Source organism: Abramis brama, assembly GCF_963993115.1.
Source record: "Abramis brama genome assembly, chromosome: 7".
Taxonomy (NCBI): Eukaryota; Metazoa; Chordata; class Actinopteri; order Cypriniformes; family Leuciscidae; genus Abramis; species Abramis brama.
Genome location: NC_139969.1, coordinates 24037480 through 24051888, shown reverse-complemented (window position 1 = coordinate 24051888; position 14409 = coordinate 24037480). Strand labels below are relative to the sequence as shown.

At 38.6% G+C, this 14409-nt stretch overlaps 2 protein-coding genes across 8 annotated transcripts in view; both read left to right on the top strand.

Moving 5' to 3' along the window:
• The first annotated feature begins 163 nt into the window (after positions 1-163).
• Positions 164-4888, top strand: znf414 (zinc finger protein 414). Of its 6 annotated transcripts, none has more exons than XR_014607118.1 (8): positions 386-573; positions 915-963; positions 1051-1161; positions 1296-1401; positions 1939-2465; positions 3021-3204; positions 3841-3993; positions 4450-4888. XR_014607118.1 is itself a non-coding variant. In XM_084119832.1 (7 exons), exons 2-7 carry the CDS (start codon positions 957-959, stop codon positions 4524-4526), a joined length of 981 nt encoding a protein of 326 aa, XP_083975958.1. In that variant the 5' UTR covers positions 164-573; positions 915-956; the 3' UTR covers positions 4527-4888. The 6 variants fall into 6 exon arrangements, 2 of the variants coding, with proteins under 2 accessions (XP_083975958.1, XP_083975959.1); XR_014607119.1 differs by having other exon boundaries at positions 414-498; positions 3134-3204; XR_014607120.1 differs by having other exon boundaries at positions 414-498.
• A 336-nt stretch (positions 4889-5224) lies between these two features.
• Positions 5225-14409, top strand: part of mllt1b (MLLT1 super elongation complex subunit b) — a 14198-nt gene continuing 5013 nt past the window's right edge. For both annotated transcript variants that reach the window (XM_084119554.1, XM_084119553.1), the window contains exons 1-5: positions 5225-5340; positions 7492-7672; positions 10874-10956; positions 11544-11687; positions 11799-11924. In XM_084119554.1, coding sequence (XP_083975680.1) covers positions 5329-5340; positions 7492-7672; positions 10874-10956; positions 11544-11687; positions 11799-11924 — 546 coding nt within the window. In that variant the 5' untranslated portion in view covers positions 5225-5328. The remainder of the gene's footprint in view (positions 5341-7491; positions 7673-10873; positions 10957-11543; positions 11688-11798; positions 11925-14409) is intronic.

Sequence of the window (14409 nt, the reverse complement as noted above, 5' to 3'; positions counted from 1 at the left end):
GTGTCAACAATTATAGGATTTCCCTTGACATTTTAGCCATTTGAACCTTCAAGTTGCTCTGCTACAGAGAGGAAGACATACAATAGCAGGAAAACCTTTCAGACTGCCAAAGTCAATGAGTATTTTAGAGAAACAAGTAGCCTAGATATTACAGAAGAACCACGAGCTGCACAAATTTTATAGAAAATACCCCCAATATTACACTCCCTCTAGCATATGGCGCATTTATTCTATCGACAACTTTGCAGACTGATTAGGATTTAAAAATAAAATAAAAAAATATTGCTGTAAGTCATTTTATGAATCGTTATGTCGTGGATAACGAATGAACTAAAACTAAAATCTGCTACAAAAATAAAAAGGAAGTGAAAAAATCTTGACTGTCACAGTATATGGACTGTCACTAGTCAACACGAACTGGAACGGGAACGTATGTTCTCGCGATATTTATAGATGAACGTATCGCACGTAGCCAGGCTGGAAATGCGACCTAGCTAGGTAATAATCGATTTCATTTGAATTAACGTCTGTTTTTTAAAAGAAGCTTTGAAAACCTCACGAAATCCATTCATAGTAAGTGTCATGATCAATGTGCACTATAAATAATTGCACATGTATACATTTATTCCAAGCAGATAATGGGATGTTTTGTTGTTGTTGTTGTTGTTGTCTGCTAGCTCGTGCGACCGCTGGCTGTCTGCGCACGTCCCTGATTGTTATATTAGTTTTGTCAGTAACGTCAATGGATTGCTTAAACACTGTTATTGATCAAATGCATGCAGTCTACTAATTACTCTAAGTCTACTCTTTGTTGTTATGACGTGCACACCCACGTTAGAACTTACTACGTGCCATTCACTGAAAGTGTGCATGAGCATTAATGTTCTATATCATATTTTATCTCATTTATCTAGTCTGAAGGACCGATCCCACTGGCTCAAATCTAAGAAATCATCATGGAAGGTATGTCAATATTAGTACTATTAATATGCTGTTTAAATCTTCGTGCATTGTATAGCCCAGTTTAAGGAGCACTCAATGTTCCACCAGGCTGTCAAATGTCCTGCTCGTTTTTTGGGTGCAAGAGGACCTACAACAGTCCAGAAGCACTGAATAGTCATCTTCAGGACCATCAAAAGAACACTGCCCAGTCTCTTCCAGGTATAACATCAACGTGCCTGTGACTTTTTTGATGGATGAAATGCTGTTTGTTATCATTTAATCAGTTCATTTATAGTCATGAAAAGTGTCACATCAGCAATTTGGTGTCTAATGCAATCTCCTTTATTCTTTAGGGAAAGCTTTCCTGTGCTCTCATATAGGATGCGATGGTTCATTCAACAACATGCAGCAGCTCATGGAACATATGAGACACCATTACAAGCCAAATTATTTTTTCCTGTGAGTTCTGCTTTGCATTTAGGCTTCCTTTCTTTATTAGTAAACTAAAGATATATTCATTTATAAATTGTTTTTAATATTTTCACTCTTCTGAGAATTTTGTAAAACTTTTTAAAAGGTTTTTATCAAGGTAAAATGTTTAGGAGAAACAAGTTGAATATGAATATCTTATTTATTCTTATTTATAAATTTGAATAGCACATGTACGATTGTCGCCATGAAAATAGCCAAATAATCAGTCATGGCATTAAAAACAAACAAACATTTCACTCTTTCTTGCCCTTGTTTCACTATCAAATAAAACAACTAGCTCATTTAGCAATTTACCATAGATGCCCTCTTATCTCAAACTGTCTTAGTCGCTATTTCTTTAAAAATGTTCTCAATGTCAGCAACCAATTTACAATTTATTTGAATTTTTTTGTATAATTTTTTTTGGGTGATTTGATGTTTTTTCTTTTAGTATTGATTTACTCATTTTTAATATTATGTTTCAGCTTTATGCTTCCTCATTATCATTATGTCTGTGTCCTTTAGGTGCGAGAGCTGCAGGGCCAAACTGCGTTCTTATCGCACTCTCCTCAAACACCTGCAGACCTGTGCCAAGGTTGCTAAGAACAAGGCTGCAGTAAAGATAGAGACTGGAATGGCACCTGACGCAGAGCCCGCCAATGTTCTTCTCACTTCTGGTGACATGGAACCATCTGGACCCCTCTTATCCCCAAATGTGCCTGAGGAGATGGAGTCTATGCCATCTATGCCCACTTTGGCAACACATTCAACACTGGCAAACATGCCAGAAAACAGTGCTTTCACTAACCCAGGCCCTGCAACTTTGCTCCTTGCCACTCTAAATCTCGCCTCAAACCAAAATCTTCCTTGCAAACCAGAATCCCCCTACAGCCCTTTCCCACCCACTCTGTCTCCTGTTAGCCCAGCCTTCCTGCCAGATCCGGGCCTACAGCAGCAGCAGAGGTCTCCCAGGTCTGGTCCTCCCAGTCTGCCCTCTTCACCGCCCCTGCCGTCATCGCCAGGATCAAACGCAGTCTGGAGGAAGAACCAAGGTGAATGGATCTCATAAAGCTTTCCTCTGTGAGTGAGGAAAGCCGACTGAAAGCAAGTGTCATTGCTCACAATGGGTCTTATTCACTAACCGTGCGTATGCACAAATTTGTGCAGGAAAACCTGAACTTTTATAAAAAACAAAATCCCAAAACGTATTAAAAAAAGTGTAAGAACCACAAATCACACATAATCATATATATTATGTACATATATACACAATGTGTTAAGATGAAATTTTAGATATTTCATCTCACAAATGTTATGTGTATATATGTGCTGTAAAGGAAAAGATGGCTTGGGTGTGTTTTATGCAAATTACTAACTTTTGGCACGCATTCGCTCATTTAGAATATTCCATATTCATTAACATTAGAATGAGGTTAACAACAATTCCGTGTGCACGTGTTGTAAAATTGGTGTGTGCATAAGTATGAATAATCCATGCAATTATTAGTGAATGAGACCCAGTATTCCTTAAATCATCCTACATTTTAGACCCTGTTCACCTGTGTATTTTGCAGTTTGCTCAACTGATCTCACCTGCTTATCAACAGGTGTGAGTCCTTTTGAAAGGGAATTTGTAAGTCACTTGTGGGGGAAATGCCTAAGCCTTGGCCATGGCCACTTTGAGTGAACTGTGTTTTGTCATGTTGCACTGTCCTGCCAGAACCGCCCGGGCCCCTTTTGCACAGATGGAACTCTCCAAGCAGTCAGAGTTTAAGTAGAGATGAAGTCCAGGTGAGGCACAGAGAATCCACACACACATTGCTTGAGGGAACAATCAGATCTTCCCTCAAATGATACTTTAGATGCTAGTTCTCCTCCCCTTCCCCTGCTTTAACCGGTTTTAGTGTTTCCCTGGGTGTGCCATCTAGTTGCACGACTCAGTCCACTCCCATCCGATCCTAAATGCATATGTCCACGGGCTTCACTAACATGTAATGAGACATCACAGAGTCTGCTTTTAGGGCCGGTGTTCCTTTACTTCACTTTTTCCCCTTCCCATCTGTATTCTGCAAAAATCAGGTGGTCATTTCTGGCAAGAGATGGTGCTGTGTCATAATAGTTGATCATGTGTGGAGATGTTGAGAGCACTTGCTAATCCCAACACCTTTGTGCCCATGTTCATCTGTCTAAACTGGGTTTAATGATTTTGATTGTGTGAATAATATTGCTTTTGTATATGAGCTGATGCCAGTGATCACTGGGGTTCTTTTTCCAGCTCAAGTCAATCATACAATTATCTGCTACTTTTACTGGTGAAGGTTTTCTGTTTCTGTCTACAAACATTCTCAATGAATGTATAACCATGAATATGATGATCTTTGAGTTGGTTTTGATTTTAATGACTCGCCCATTAATTAAATCTGTCAGGTCAATCCTTCAACTGCCGCATCCTGTGGGAACACACAAGAGGGCGATACAGCTGCCTACAGTGTGGCCACTGCACCCCAGACCGGGGGGAGATGACTGCTCACATTGAGGGCCAGCACAAGAACCCGGGGGGCAAAGTGAACGGTGATCCTGGTATGATTCCCTACTTCACTGTGTAATTCTAAACCTTATAATGAATGCAATGCATTGGGTTAAGGCTGGAAAACACTACACGACTTTTGCACAGATTGTTTTGCCCCGATTTGCAGTCTGGACAAGTTGACCCTAGACGCCCAAAGTCAGCCAGCCTGCAGATTTTTAGGCAGTCAGAGTTGACAGATTTCACAGAAAGTCATGTAGTGCATATTGGGCACATTATTTTTTATTTAGCTTCACTCTGATTGCATCCAGTCGGATGATATCAAACAGGAGGATGTTTTAGAAGTTTGTTGTGTTCGGAGCGACTTGAAAGTCTGGTAATGATGCGAGGTGTTTTAAAATCTGTTCAGATTAAGTAGTGTAGTGTATTCCGGCATTTAGTCTTTTGAAAATAATTACACAATATAGTGACATCATCTCACCAGACTGAACCTTCTGTGCATTTTACAGATACAGAGATTGGCACTGCTTCTTTACTGGCTAAGACTTCACTGCACACTGAGAACTCAACTTATACACAACTCTAGCATGAAATGAGACACGAAACCTGATGATTGACAAATAACTTTTGTTATAGCTTTTTATATATGCAACTCAATGTTTTCATTTGACTGTCGGTGTGGACTTCAAGAATCTCTATTAGTCTGGATATGTCATAATAACAATTAGCACCAAGTTCTGCATGTTTTATGCAATAACCTGAGTAATGTTGTACTATTATGTCACCTACATTTTTTTTACATCTATTTGCTGGAGGTTGTATCCATACAGTATCCAGAACAGTGTTCATGTTTATAAAAAGAAATCTCGGCCACTTGTTATTGTGTAAGAATTAAAAACAGTTGTTTCTGTAGTGTTTACTACCTGCAAATAAAACCTGTTAGGAAAATTTTTAAAAGTGTGATGCGAGTTTATCTCATTTTAATACCTTACATGATTTTCTGTGGTGGAAGTATTTAATATTCTGTTTATAAATTGTATCATTTCACTTATGTAGTGTAATTAAATGTCTTTTTAAAATACTTTCTGAACTTCACGAAAGAAAGTTAATGAAAACCTTTCCGTACAATTTACAGTAAAGGGTGGAGTGACTTTATATGCATGGTGTGTAAGCAAATAATTAAAGTAGATGGAAGATGTGGATGAGAAACACAGGTAGATAAAAGCCATTCTACTTTTATTTTAAAAACTGTCAGTGTCGCGGCCATTTGTTCAAACTGTTTAGTTTCTCCCTTCACACACTCCATCAGATGTGTAAGAGCGAGGATGCACATTCAATCTACTTCAACGCTTTTGTAAATAAACTAAACCTCCGGAACATAGGCAACAATGGAGAACATGGTAATACGACTTTACTGACACTGCCAGACAGCCATTAGAGAGAAATACGCATGCTTTTATCATTAATGTATTTGTAGTGAAAGAAGCGAGGCCAACGTTTTTCTGAAGATGGTCAGGATGCTAACTTAGCCAGCTAGTCACTCGTACGAGGCTTAAAGCAGGAAACCCGCGAAATTACATCAGTGTTTTGTGTAAATTTAAGTCGTGACGAAAATGTGCTTACAGAAACCCATCTGTCTTTTTATAAACCTCAGCATTTGGCTTATAGGACAGATGGATTCTTGAGTTCCAACACTCACTAGCTGTCCGGCTAGTCCGGAGACTGTCTCAAAACCTAGTGAGCTGCCTACATAGACAGCATTCGTGGGCGTCATAGGCGCGCGCGAACGTTCGAACGCTCCCATGGCCAAACCTGTCTAGCAGGGGGGCTCACTAGGTATTGAGACAGTCATCATGAGAAAATTCTTCCATTCAATTACAAATAATTACACTTAATTAATTCAAAAGCATCTGACGTTATTCAATATATATAAAACAAATATTTCAGAAGTCTCTTGAGTACGCTGAATGCAAGACTGACAGCTCATTAGATATGCAAAATTCCAGTGCTCTAATTGGTTTGATTTCGCTAATCATTTGCTGTACACTGTAGCCGTCCATTTGAATCCAATTTAAATTATTTACATTTCGCATTATATTGGCATAAGGGTTAAAAGTGTTATTTTTAAATAGTTAAAATAACCAAGTATATTCCATATATTATATGTGTTACATTATATTATACCATGGGATTTTGATTGACCATGTTTACATAGTTCTTTCTGTCTGTATCTATCTATCTATCTATCTATCTATCTATCTATCTATCTATCTATCTATCTATCTATCTATCTGTCTGTCTGTCTGTCTGTCTGTCTGTCTGTCTGTCTGTCTGTCTGTCTGTCTGTCTGTCTGTCTGTCTGTCTAAAGCTGCTTCAGTCTTAAAAACATTAAAATGTCAAGCTTTTAAAGTGTCTTCAAACTTTCTGGCCAGGCCCTTTCAAACCAGCCTAAAGCCAACCTTTGTCTTGAACTTTTTTTTACCAAATTATTTGTGACATGCACTGCTTGTGTAGTTTTGTATTCTGCAATAACTGGTTAAAAAAATGCTTTAGGCATGATAGGATGCAAACTCATTCAACATTGTCAAGGAATTTATTAACCACTGAGCTAAAGCATACAAGTCTAACATTAATTTTGTTTCCATACCAAGAAAAGCTGTAAACAATAAACCACCATGCGTGTGAAGAATGTCACAGAACTGTGAGTTTCCATCTGCAGCTGTCAGAGAGAGAAAGCAGGTTGATTTCTCACAGTTATGAAGTGTAGGCCTAGATCTGACAGTAGTGTTGAGAAGTAGACCAAGAGCTCCTTTTCATCTTTTTTAAGGTATTCACACTTGGCATGTTTGGCTCGATTAAAACGAACACACTGGTGCAATTGCTCTGTTAATGCGGTTCAATTGAATAAGTGTGAATGCTGCCATCCAGACCCTGGTGCGCACCAAACAAGCGGGCCGGGACCTCTGAAAACAGTGAAAAGATGTGTCTTAGGGTGTGTTCACACTTGTAGTTTGGTTCGCTTGGTTCGTTTGGTCTGGACCACAATAAAAATCTTCTTTTGTGTGTGTGACGGAGGGATTCCTGATTCTGTTTTGACTCCTTCACACATTTTATAAGCTCTTCACATCATATGCAGAGTACAGTAATATTAATGATATTAATGAACAGTACACCGAACGCATTTAGCCCAGCACACAACATTGTTTTGGATGTTCAGTAAGTTCTGTCTCAAAATATGCAATACATCATAAAAGCAGACCAATCAGGTTGTGAATGTATCCCTATGACTTTAGGTTCGTTGATAAAAATGCCAATATGAACACTAAGCGGACCAGGACTAAATGTTTTTTTTTTTTGGTCTGGACCAAACAAACCAAGTGAACCGAACCGAAGTTTGAACACACCCTCAGTCTCACTCAGGTGTAAATGTCACTCACTGCTTAAATACTGCAATTCAGCAGTGCTTATTGTTGTTGTGCACCCTTGTTCAGAATAGAAAATGGCGTTTAGTCTTCTGGTGGATGACTGTTTTTTTTCCCTCTTATTTCAGTGCACCGTGCAGGTGAAACTGGAGCTGGGACACAGAGCCCAGTTAAGGAAGAAAGTCACTAACGAGGGCTTCACACATGACTGGATGGTGTTTGTTCGGGGCCCAGAGGCATGTGACATCCAGCACTTTGTGGAGAGAGTTGTCTTCCGCCTTCACGAAAGCTTCCCAAAACCCAAAAGAGGCAGGTTATATTTTGAGTCTGCTTCATAACCCTGTAACTTTATACTCACAGTGATGTAGGTTAAAGGTCCCTTTCAATCAGGATTAAGGAAACGGCTGGTGTTTACACCCATATTCTGTTGTATTAAATTTGCCCTTTCATTAACTCATGCTGTTAAAATACTTTGTGTAGTTACAGCATGTGAAGTCCTAAGATCTAGTATAATACGAAAGTAATTGTATAGCAGCTATATTAACTAGTATTGAAACATGACCAACCCTGGCAAAAATTACACAATCACCACACTTCTTTTGCTACATTCTGTGTTGGATTTCCTTCTTTCCATTGTTTCAGTTGACAACTCTTGTGCAATGTCCAATTGTAAGACTGGAAAAACTGGAAGAGAGGGCAACTCTGAGAGAACAAAGGAAATTAACATTTGAACTCACTCTTGTGCACCATTCGAGATGCAAGTCTCACCTCAGAATCATCCTAATCTACATCTCTTTCCCTCTTCCCCCATTCCTTCTCTCTCATGCTGAGATCACCAAAATTCTCCCAAGAATCTATATGGAATAATTATCATAAAGTATTACACATGTTTGGTATCATTTGAAATGTCTCAGTGCGACTGGTACAACGGTCTCATTCCCAAAGAAGTAAACCCAAAGGGAATAAGGTATTTAAGAGTTTAGAGATATCTTGTTAACTGCTGTGGGTGTGCCCCCATGTAAATCAACCGCTGTCCCCATTAAGTCTGGGACGGTGATTAATGCAAATTCCCACTGTGAACTCATGTTTACATTTGAAAAGAGGTTTCTGCCTTGGTCTGAGTATTTAGGGAGATGCTGAAGATGGTTTGTGGCGATTTGTAGCTCAAATTAGCCTGTGATGCTGAGAGTTAGTCCAGTCATTTTACGAAAAAAGGTTGAACAAATTGCAACAGAAGCAAACTCAACTGATTTTTGTATCCTCAATTTGTCCTGAGTAAGGAAAAAAAAGCCCAGAAGAATGCTATTAGGGGAAAGTTTCGAAAATGAGCATTAATACATAGAGACAGGAAGAAGTACTTTAGAAACCAGCCTTTATTAATTTTTAAGAGATGGGGTTTGGGGCTGGGTCTGTGGGACTGTTTCTGGGGGACGAGTCTGAGGGAAGAACAGGAGACAATGGTAAGGAGAATGCAGAAGACAAAAGGTAGGTAAAATAAAAAGTGAACCCCCAGAAACAGTCCCACGGACCCAGCCCCAAACCCCATCTCTGCAATAATAATTAATAAAGGCTGGTTTCTAAAGTACTTCTTCCTGCCTCTATGTATTAATGCTCATGGGTAGCCGTAATGGGTTCCATTCAGACCTTAACATTAAGTATTTTACTGTTATGTGTCAACAAGATTCAACAAGACATTTTCACCTGGCTATACCAAATGTTTAGATCTGTTGTGGTATTTATGCAAATTAGCACATACATAATTAGATTGTGCACCGTTTGTCCATGTTAACAACAATTTAAAAAAAACTTGTAATACATTTTTTGTTTGTCTTGATGCAAGTAATCAACTCAATAATTTTCATGGTGATATCTAAAGGTTACATTTTTTACCCCATTTTGGCTTAAATTGACTGGACTAAGTGGGCAAGACTCTCAGCATCATGTACTTTTTAATGTCAGGTTCATTGGCATGATACATTTACCTGACATAATAAATTGTTACATTTGATTTTATTCCAACTGACTCTGAAATTGTTTTCCCAAGTAGATTAAACGGATTCGTATGTTACCGCAAGTTTTGCGTCAGATTAGTGACGACTAATATTCGGCACTAATTCAAGTGTACGTGTTTTGCAAAGACAAGAAGTGAATTTCTGTTTAGGGCAGCAAAAGTGCTGCTTGACCAACCTAAATCTGGGTGTGTTTTACCTCTGTTTTAATTTAATGTTACTTTAGATAAGTGTACGTGGGAAACCACGGCATGGCCAATCCAAAGCTATTATAAGACAAGTAAAGTTGGTTGACTTATATCTGTAGTAGTGGTCATACGAAGTAACTGAAGTAAACGTTACTTTAATTTCAAGTGTATGCAATCACGGGGGCTATACCAAAGTATCGTTGATTGTGTAAGCGTGAATGCGACCGATCTCAGGTATATAGCGATTACCTCTGTTTAGTGACCGAAGCTGGCGAGATCGTGCTGTCTGAGCTGAATAATGACACTACTGTCTTCTGTAGAGCTGCTTTACAGCTGAAATTGAATTTGTTTCATAATTTATGAATTTCCTGTTTATTACTGTGAAGCTGCTTTGACAATATGTATTGTATAAGGCGCTATATAAATGTGACTTGACAGCACTCTTTTTAACTGCTTGTCAATAGGTATTTGGGTAACACTTCATTGTAGTGTCCTTATTACCTATGTTACATGTAAATGTAATTACTGTAATAATAACAACAGTAAATTATGCATAATTTCATGCAACTAAACCAATCCATAAACCTAATTATATAGTAAGTGCATGTTGTTAATTAATATTACTCAGTACTTAAATGTATAGTTACACTGTAACACGAACATCTTAAAATAGTGTAACCGGTATTTGCTTTAGAAATGCAAATTGCAAGGTGATGCTCTAATTTTTTTCTTCAACATTGTGTGATTCTTTTTTTTCTCTACTTGTTCTGGTAAACTATATGGCAAATATAATTTGTTTCTTGTATGTTTTACAAAGCCAGATTGTTCAGCTATTAACCAAATTGATTTGTGTCATGTCTGTGATTTGTTTATTTGTACAAAGTAAAAAAAAAAAAAATGGATGTACGTCCTTTAAGTGTGGTGATTCTGTTTTTGCCAGGGGTTGTATTTAAAGGTGAAGTGTGTCCTTTTTTGATGTTACATTCTCAAAAAGTGTTAACACTTTCTCTGGCGTGTTTTAAAAATATCTCCCTGTTTGTATGAGTGGTGTGATATGTCAACCAATGGCGTGATTTTGGGGTGTGGCTACCTGATTTTAGGAGTGTTTCAGAAACCTGTTCGGAAAAAAGGTTTTTTTTTTGTTTTTTTTTTGGTGCAATTCCATGGTGTGAGTAGTGGCAAAGAAAAGCACCCTTGACCTTATTGTAGCACATAGTATGTACATGTAGATAGTGATTCTGGTTTCATATTTCTGTTTCAGTGTAGATTTAAAAATGTATAGCTAAACATTAACTAAGCATTTTTTTTCACAGTTTGTAAAGAGCCCCCATATAAAGTGGAAGAGTCTGGCTATGCTGGTTTCCTTATGCCCATAGAGGTCTATTTCAAAAACAAGGTGAGCACATCACCCCTTATCTACAGCAGTATCTGCATTTTATTTCTTTTGACATGAATAACTGGTATTTCGGGAAAAAGGCATGAAAAGTCTGTCAGATTGTTGTGCTCGTTCTTTTTAGATGTGTTATATTTAAGCAGTTTGTTGCCTGTATTGGAAAAACGTTGTGATTAAGAGTTTTGCAATTTGGTAAAGGTAAAGGTCACACAAGTAGGTGAACTCAGTGTTTGCACTAGGAGCTAACAGAGAATTGACATGAAGCTGTTGAACGGCAACAGAGAAATTGGAGAAGGTATAAATGGTAAGAAAATGTGAATTTGTATTTCACTGTAAGACTTAATTAGTTTTCATATTGCTGTAATTTTGTACACTTACTTTTCCAGAATTCGTAGTGGATTATTTCTGGAAGTTTTAAATTTTCTCTCGTTTCCTCTAACGTAATCTACCAAGGACCTTATATTGACTTAACTTTACTGTAAATGTTTCACACACTGCTAGATTGAGGTTTGGGTTTGATACTGACGTTCAACTCAACGTATTTTTTTTAAATCTGTGAATCCTGAACATACTTGTCTCTTCAATCACAGGAGGAGCCTAAAAAGGTGTGCTTTAATTATGATCTTTTCTTGAACCTGGAGGGAAACCCACCTGTCAATCACCTGCGCTGTGAGAAGCTTACGTTTAACAACCCCACACACGAGTTTCGGCGCAAGCTGGTCAAGGCCGGTGGGGTGAGCGGGGTTGTTTGTTCTTGCTTTTTCTGAACCTCTATAATCAGCTCTTTTTAACAGACACTCTCTCTCTCTCTCTCTCTTTCCATTGGGGTGTTATTCTTGTCTCAGGCTATAGTTGTTCCTGAGGGAGTGGAGATGATGCCAAGGCCCAGTCCAGATTATCCAATGCTGCCGACTATTCCACTCTCTGCCTTCTCAGACCCCAAGAAGATCAAGTCCTCTCATGCAGTAAAGGTTAGTAAAAAAGTCATCCTTTGGTCAAAGAGTTAATTAAATTACTTCAAATATGATTTAAATTGTTTTTTTAAATATATTGAAAGTGTTTAAGGTTGATAGTCTTACCCCCGCCCCGGTTTCACAGACAAATTGCTTAAGATAGTCCCAGACTAAAATGCATGTTTGAGCTGTTTTAACTGAAAGCAACTTGCACCTCATATCTTAAAATTATGTCAGTGCCATTGTTTTGTCTCAAAATTTACACCAGTAATGTTTCTTTTCTAGGGCACGTTTATAAAAGCTACTTGAATGCCCTAATTGAACTAAGGCCTAATCCTGGCTTAATCTAAACCCTGTCTGTGAAACTTGGCCTTAAGGTTTCATTTGAAAAATGTGCAATATTTTGCACATTTGGACAAAAAAGACAATTTTTGCTTTAAGGGATAGTTGATTAATTACTCACCCTCATGTCATTTCAAGCCCGTAAGACTTTTGTTCATCGTCAGTACACAAATGAAGATATATTTGATGAAACCTGAAAGATTTCTGTTCCATTCACCCAAAAATGTAACCCTTCAAAAAAGTTAATAAAGAGATAGTAAATGTAATCCATGTGAATGGATTGATATACAGTGAGGAAAATAAGTATTTGAACACCCTGCTATTTTGCATGTTCTCCCACTTGGAAATCATGGAGGGGTCTGAAATTGTCATCGTAGGTGCATGTCCACTGTGAGAGACATAATCTAAAAAAAAAAATCCAGAAATCACAATGTATGATTTTTTAACTATTTATTTGTATGATACAGCTGCAAATAAGTATTTGAACACCTGTCTATCAGCTAGAATTCTGACCCTCAAAGACCTGTTAGTCTGCCTTTAAAATGTCCACCTCCACTCCATTTATTATCCTAAATTAGATGCACCTGTTTGAGGTCGTTAGCTGCATAAAGACACCTGTCCACCCCATACAATCAGTAAGAATCCAACTACTAACATGGCCAAGACCAAAGAGCTGTCCAAAGACACTAGAGACAAAATTGTACACCTCCACAAGGCTGGAAAGGGCTACGTGCCAAGCAGCTTGGTGAAAAAAGGTCCACTGTTGGAGCAATCATTAGAAAATGGAAGAAGCTAAACATGACTGTCAATCTCCCTCGGACTGGGGCTCCATGCAAGATCTCACCTCGTGGGGTCTCAATGATCCTAAGAAAGGTGAGAAATCAGCCCAGAACTACACGGGAGGAGCTGGTCAATGACATGAAAAGAGCTGGGACCACCATTTCCAAGGTTACTGTTGGTAATACACTAAGACGTCATGGTTTGAAATCATGCATGGCACGGAAGGTTCCCCTGCTTAAACCAGCACATGTCAAGGTCCGTCTTAAGTTTGCCAATGACCATTTGGATGATCCAGAGGAGTCATGGGAGAAAGTCATGTGGTCAGATGAGACCAAAATAGAACTTTTTGGTCATAATTCCACTAAACGTGTTTGGAGGAAGAAGAATGATGAGTACCATCCCAAGAACACCATCCCTACTGTTAAGCATGGGGGTGGTAGCATCATGCTTTGGGGGTGTTTTTCTGCACATGGGACAGGGCGACTGCACTGTATTAAGGAGAGGATGACCGGGGCCATGTATTGCGAGATTTTGGGGAACAACCTCCTTCCCTCAGTTAGAGCATTGAAGATGGGTCGAGGCTGGGTCTTCCAACATGACAATGACCCGAAGCACACAGCCAGGATAACCAAGGAGTGGCTCTGTAAGAAGCATATCAAGGTTCTGGCGTGGCCTAGCCAGTCTCCAGACCTAAACCCAATAGAGAATCTTTGGAGGGAGCTCAAACTCTGTGTTTCTCAGCGACAGCCCAGAAACCTGACTAATCTAGAGAAGATCTGTGTGGAGGAGTGGGCCAAAATCCCTCCTGCAGTGTGTGCAAACCTGGTGAAAAACTAGAGGAAACGTTTGACCTCTGTAATTGCAAACAAAGGCTACTGTACCAAATATTAACATTGATTTTCTCAGGTGTTCAAATACTTATTTGCAGCTGTATCATACAAATAAATAGTTCAAAAATCATACATTGTGATTTCTGGATTTTTTTTTTTTTAGATTATGTCTCTCACAGTGGACATGCACCTACGATGACAATTTCAGACCCCTCCATGATTTCTAAGTGGGAGAACTTGCAAAATAGCAGGGTGTTCAAATACTTATTTTCCTCACTGTATGATGAGCAGTTCAAGTATTTTGTAGAGACACGATCGCTTTATAATGATGAACAGATTTAATTTAGGCTTTTATTCACATATAAACATTGATCAGTGCACATACATAGAGGCTAGAGCACATCAAATATGATACACGGAACCTCAAACGTGCTTGCTTGATGCATGAGAACCAATGTATTTGTTCTCACGTGGCACGCAAGCACCAAGCTAGAGGTCTAAGCGAGATAGAGAACTTATTTTTATTGATTCCTGCTAAAAAATAAGTTATA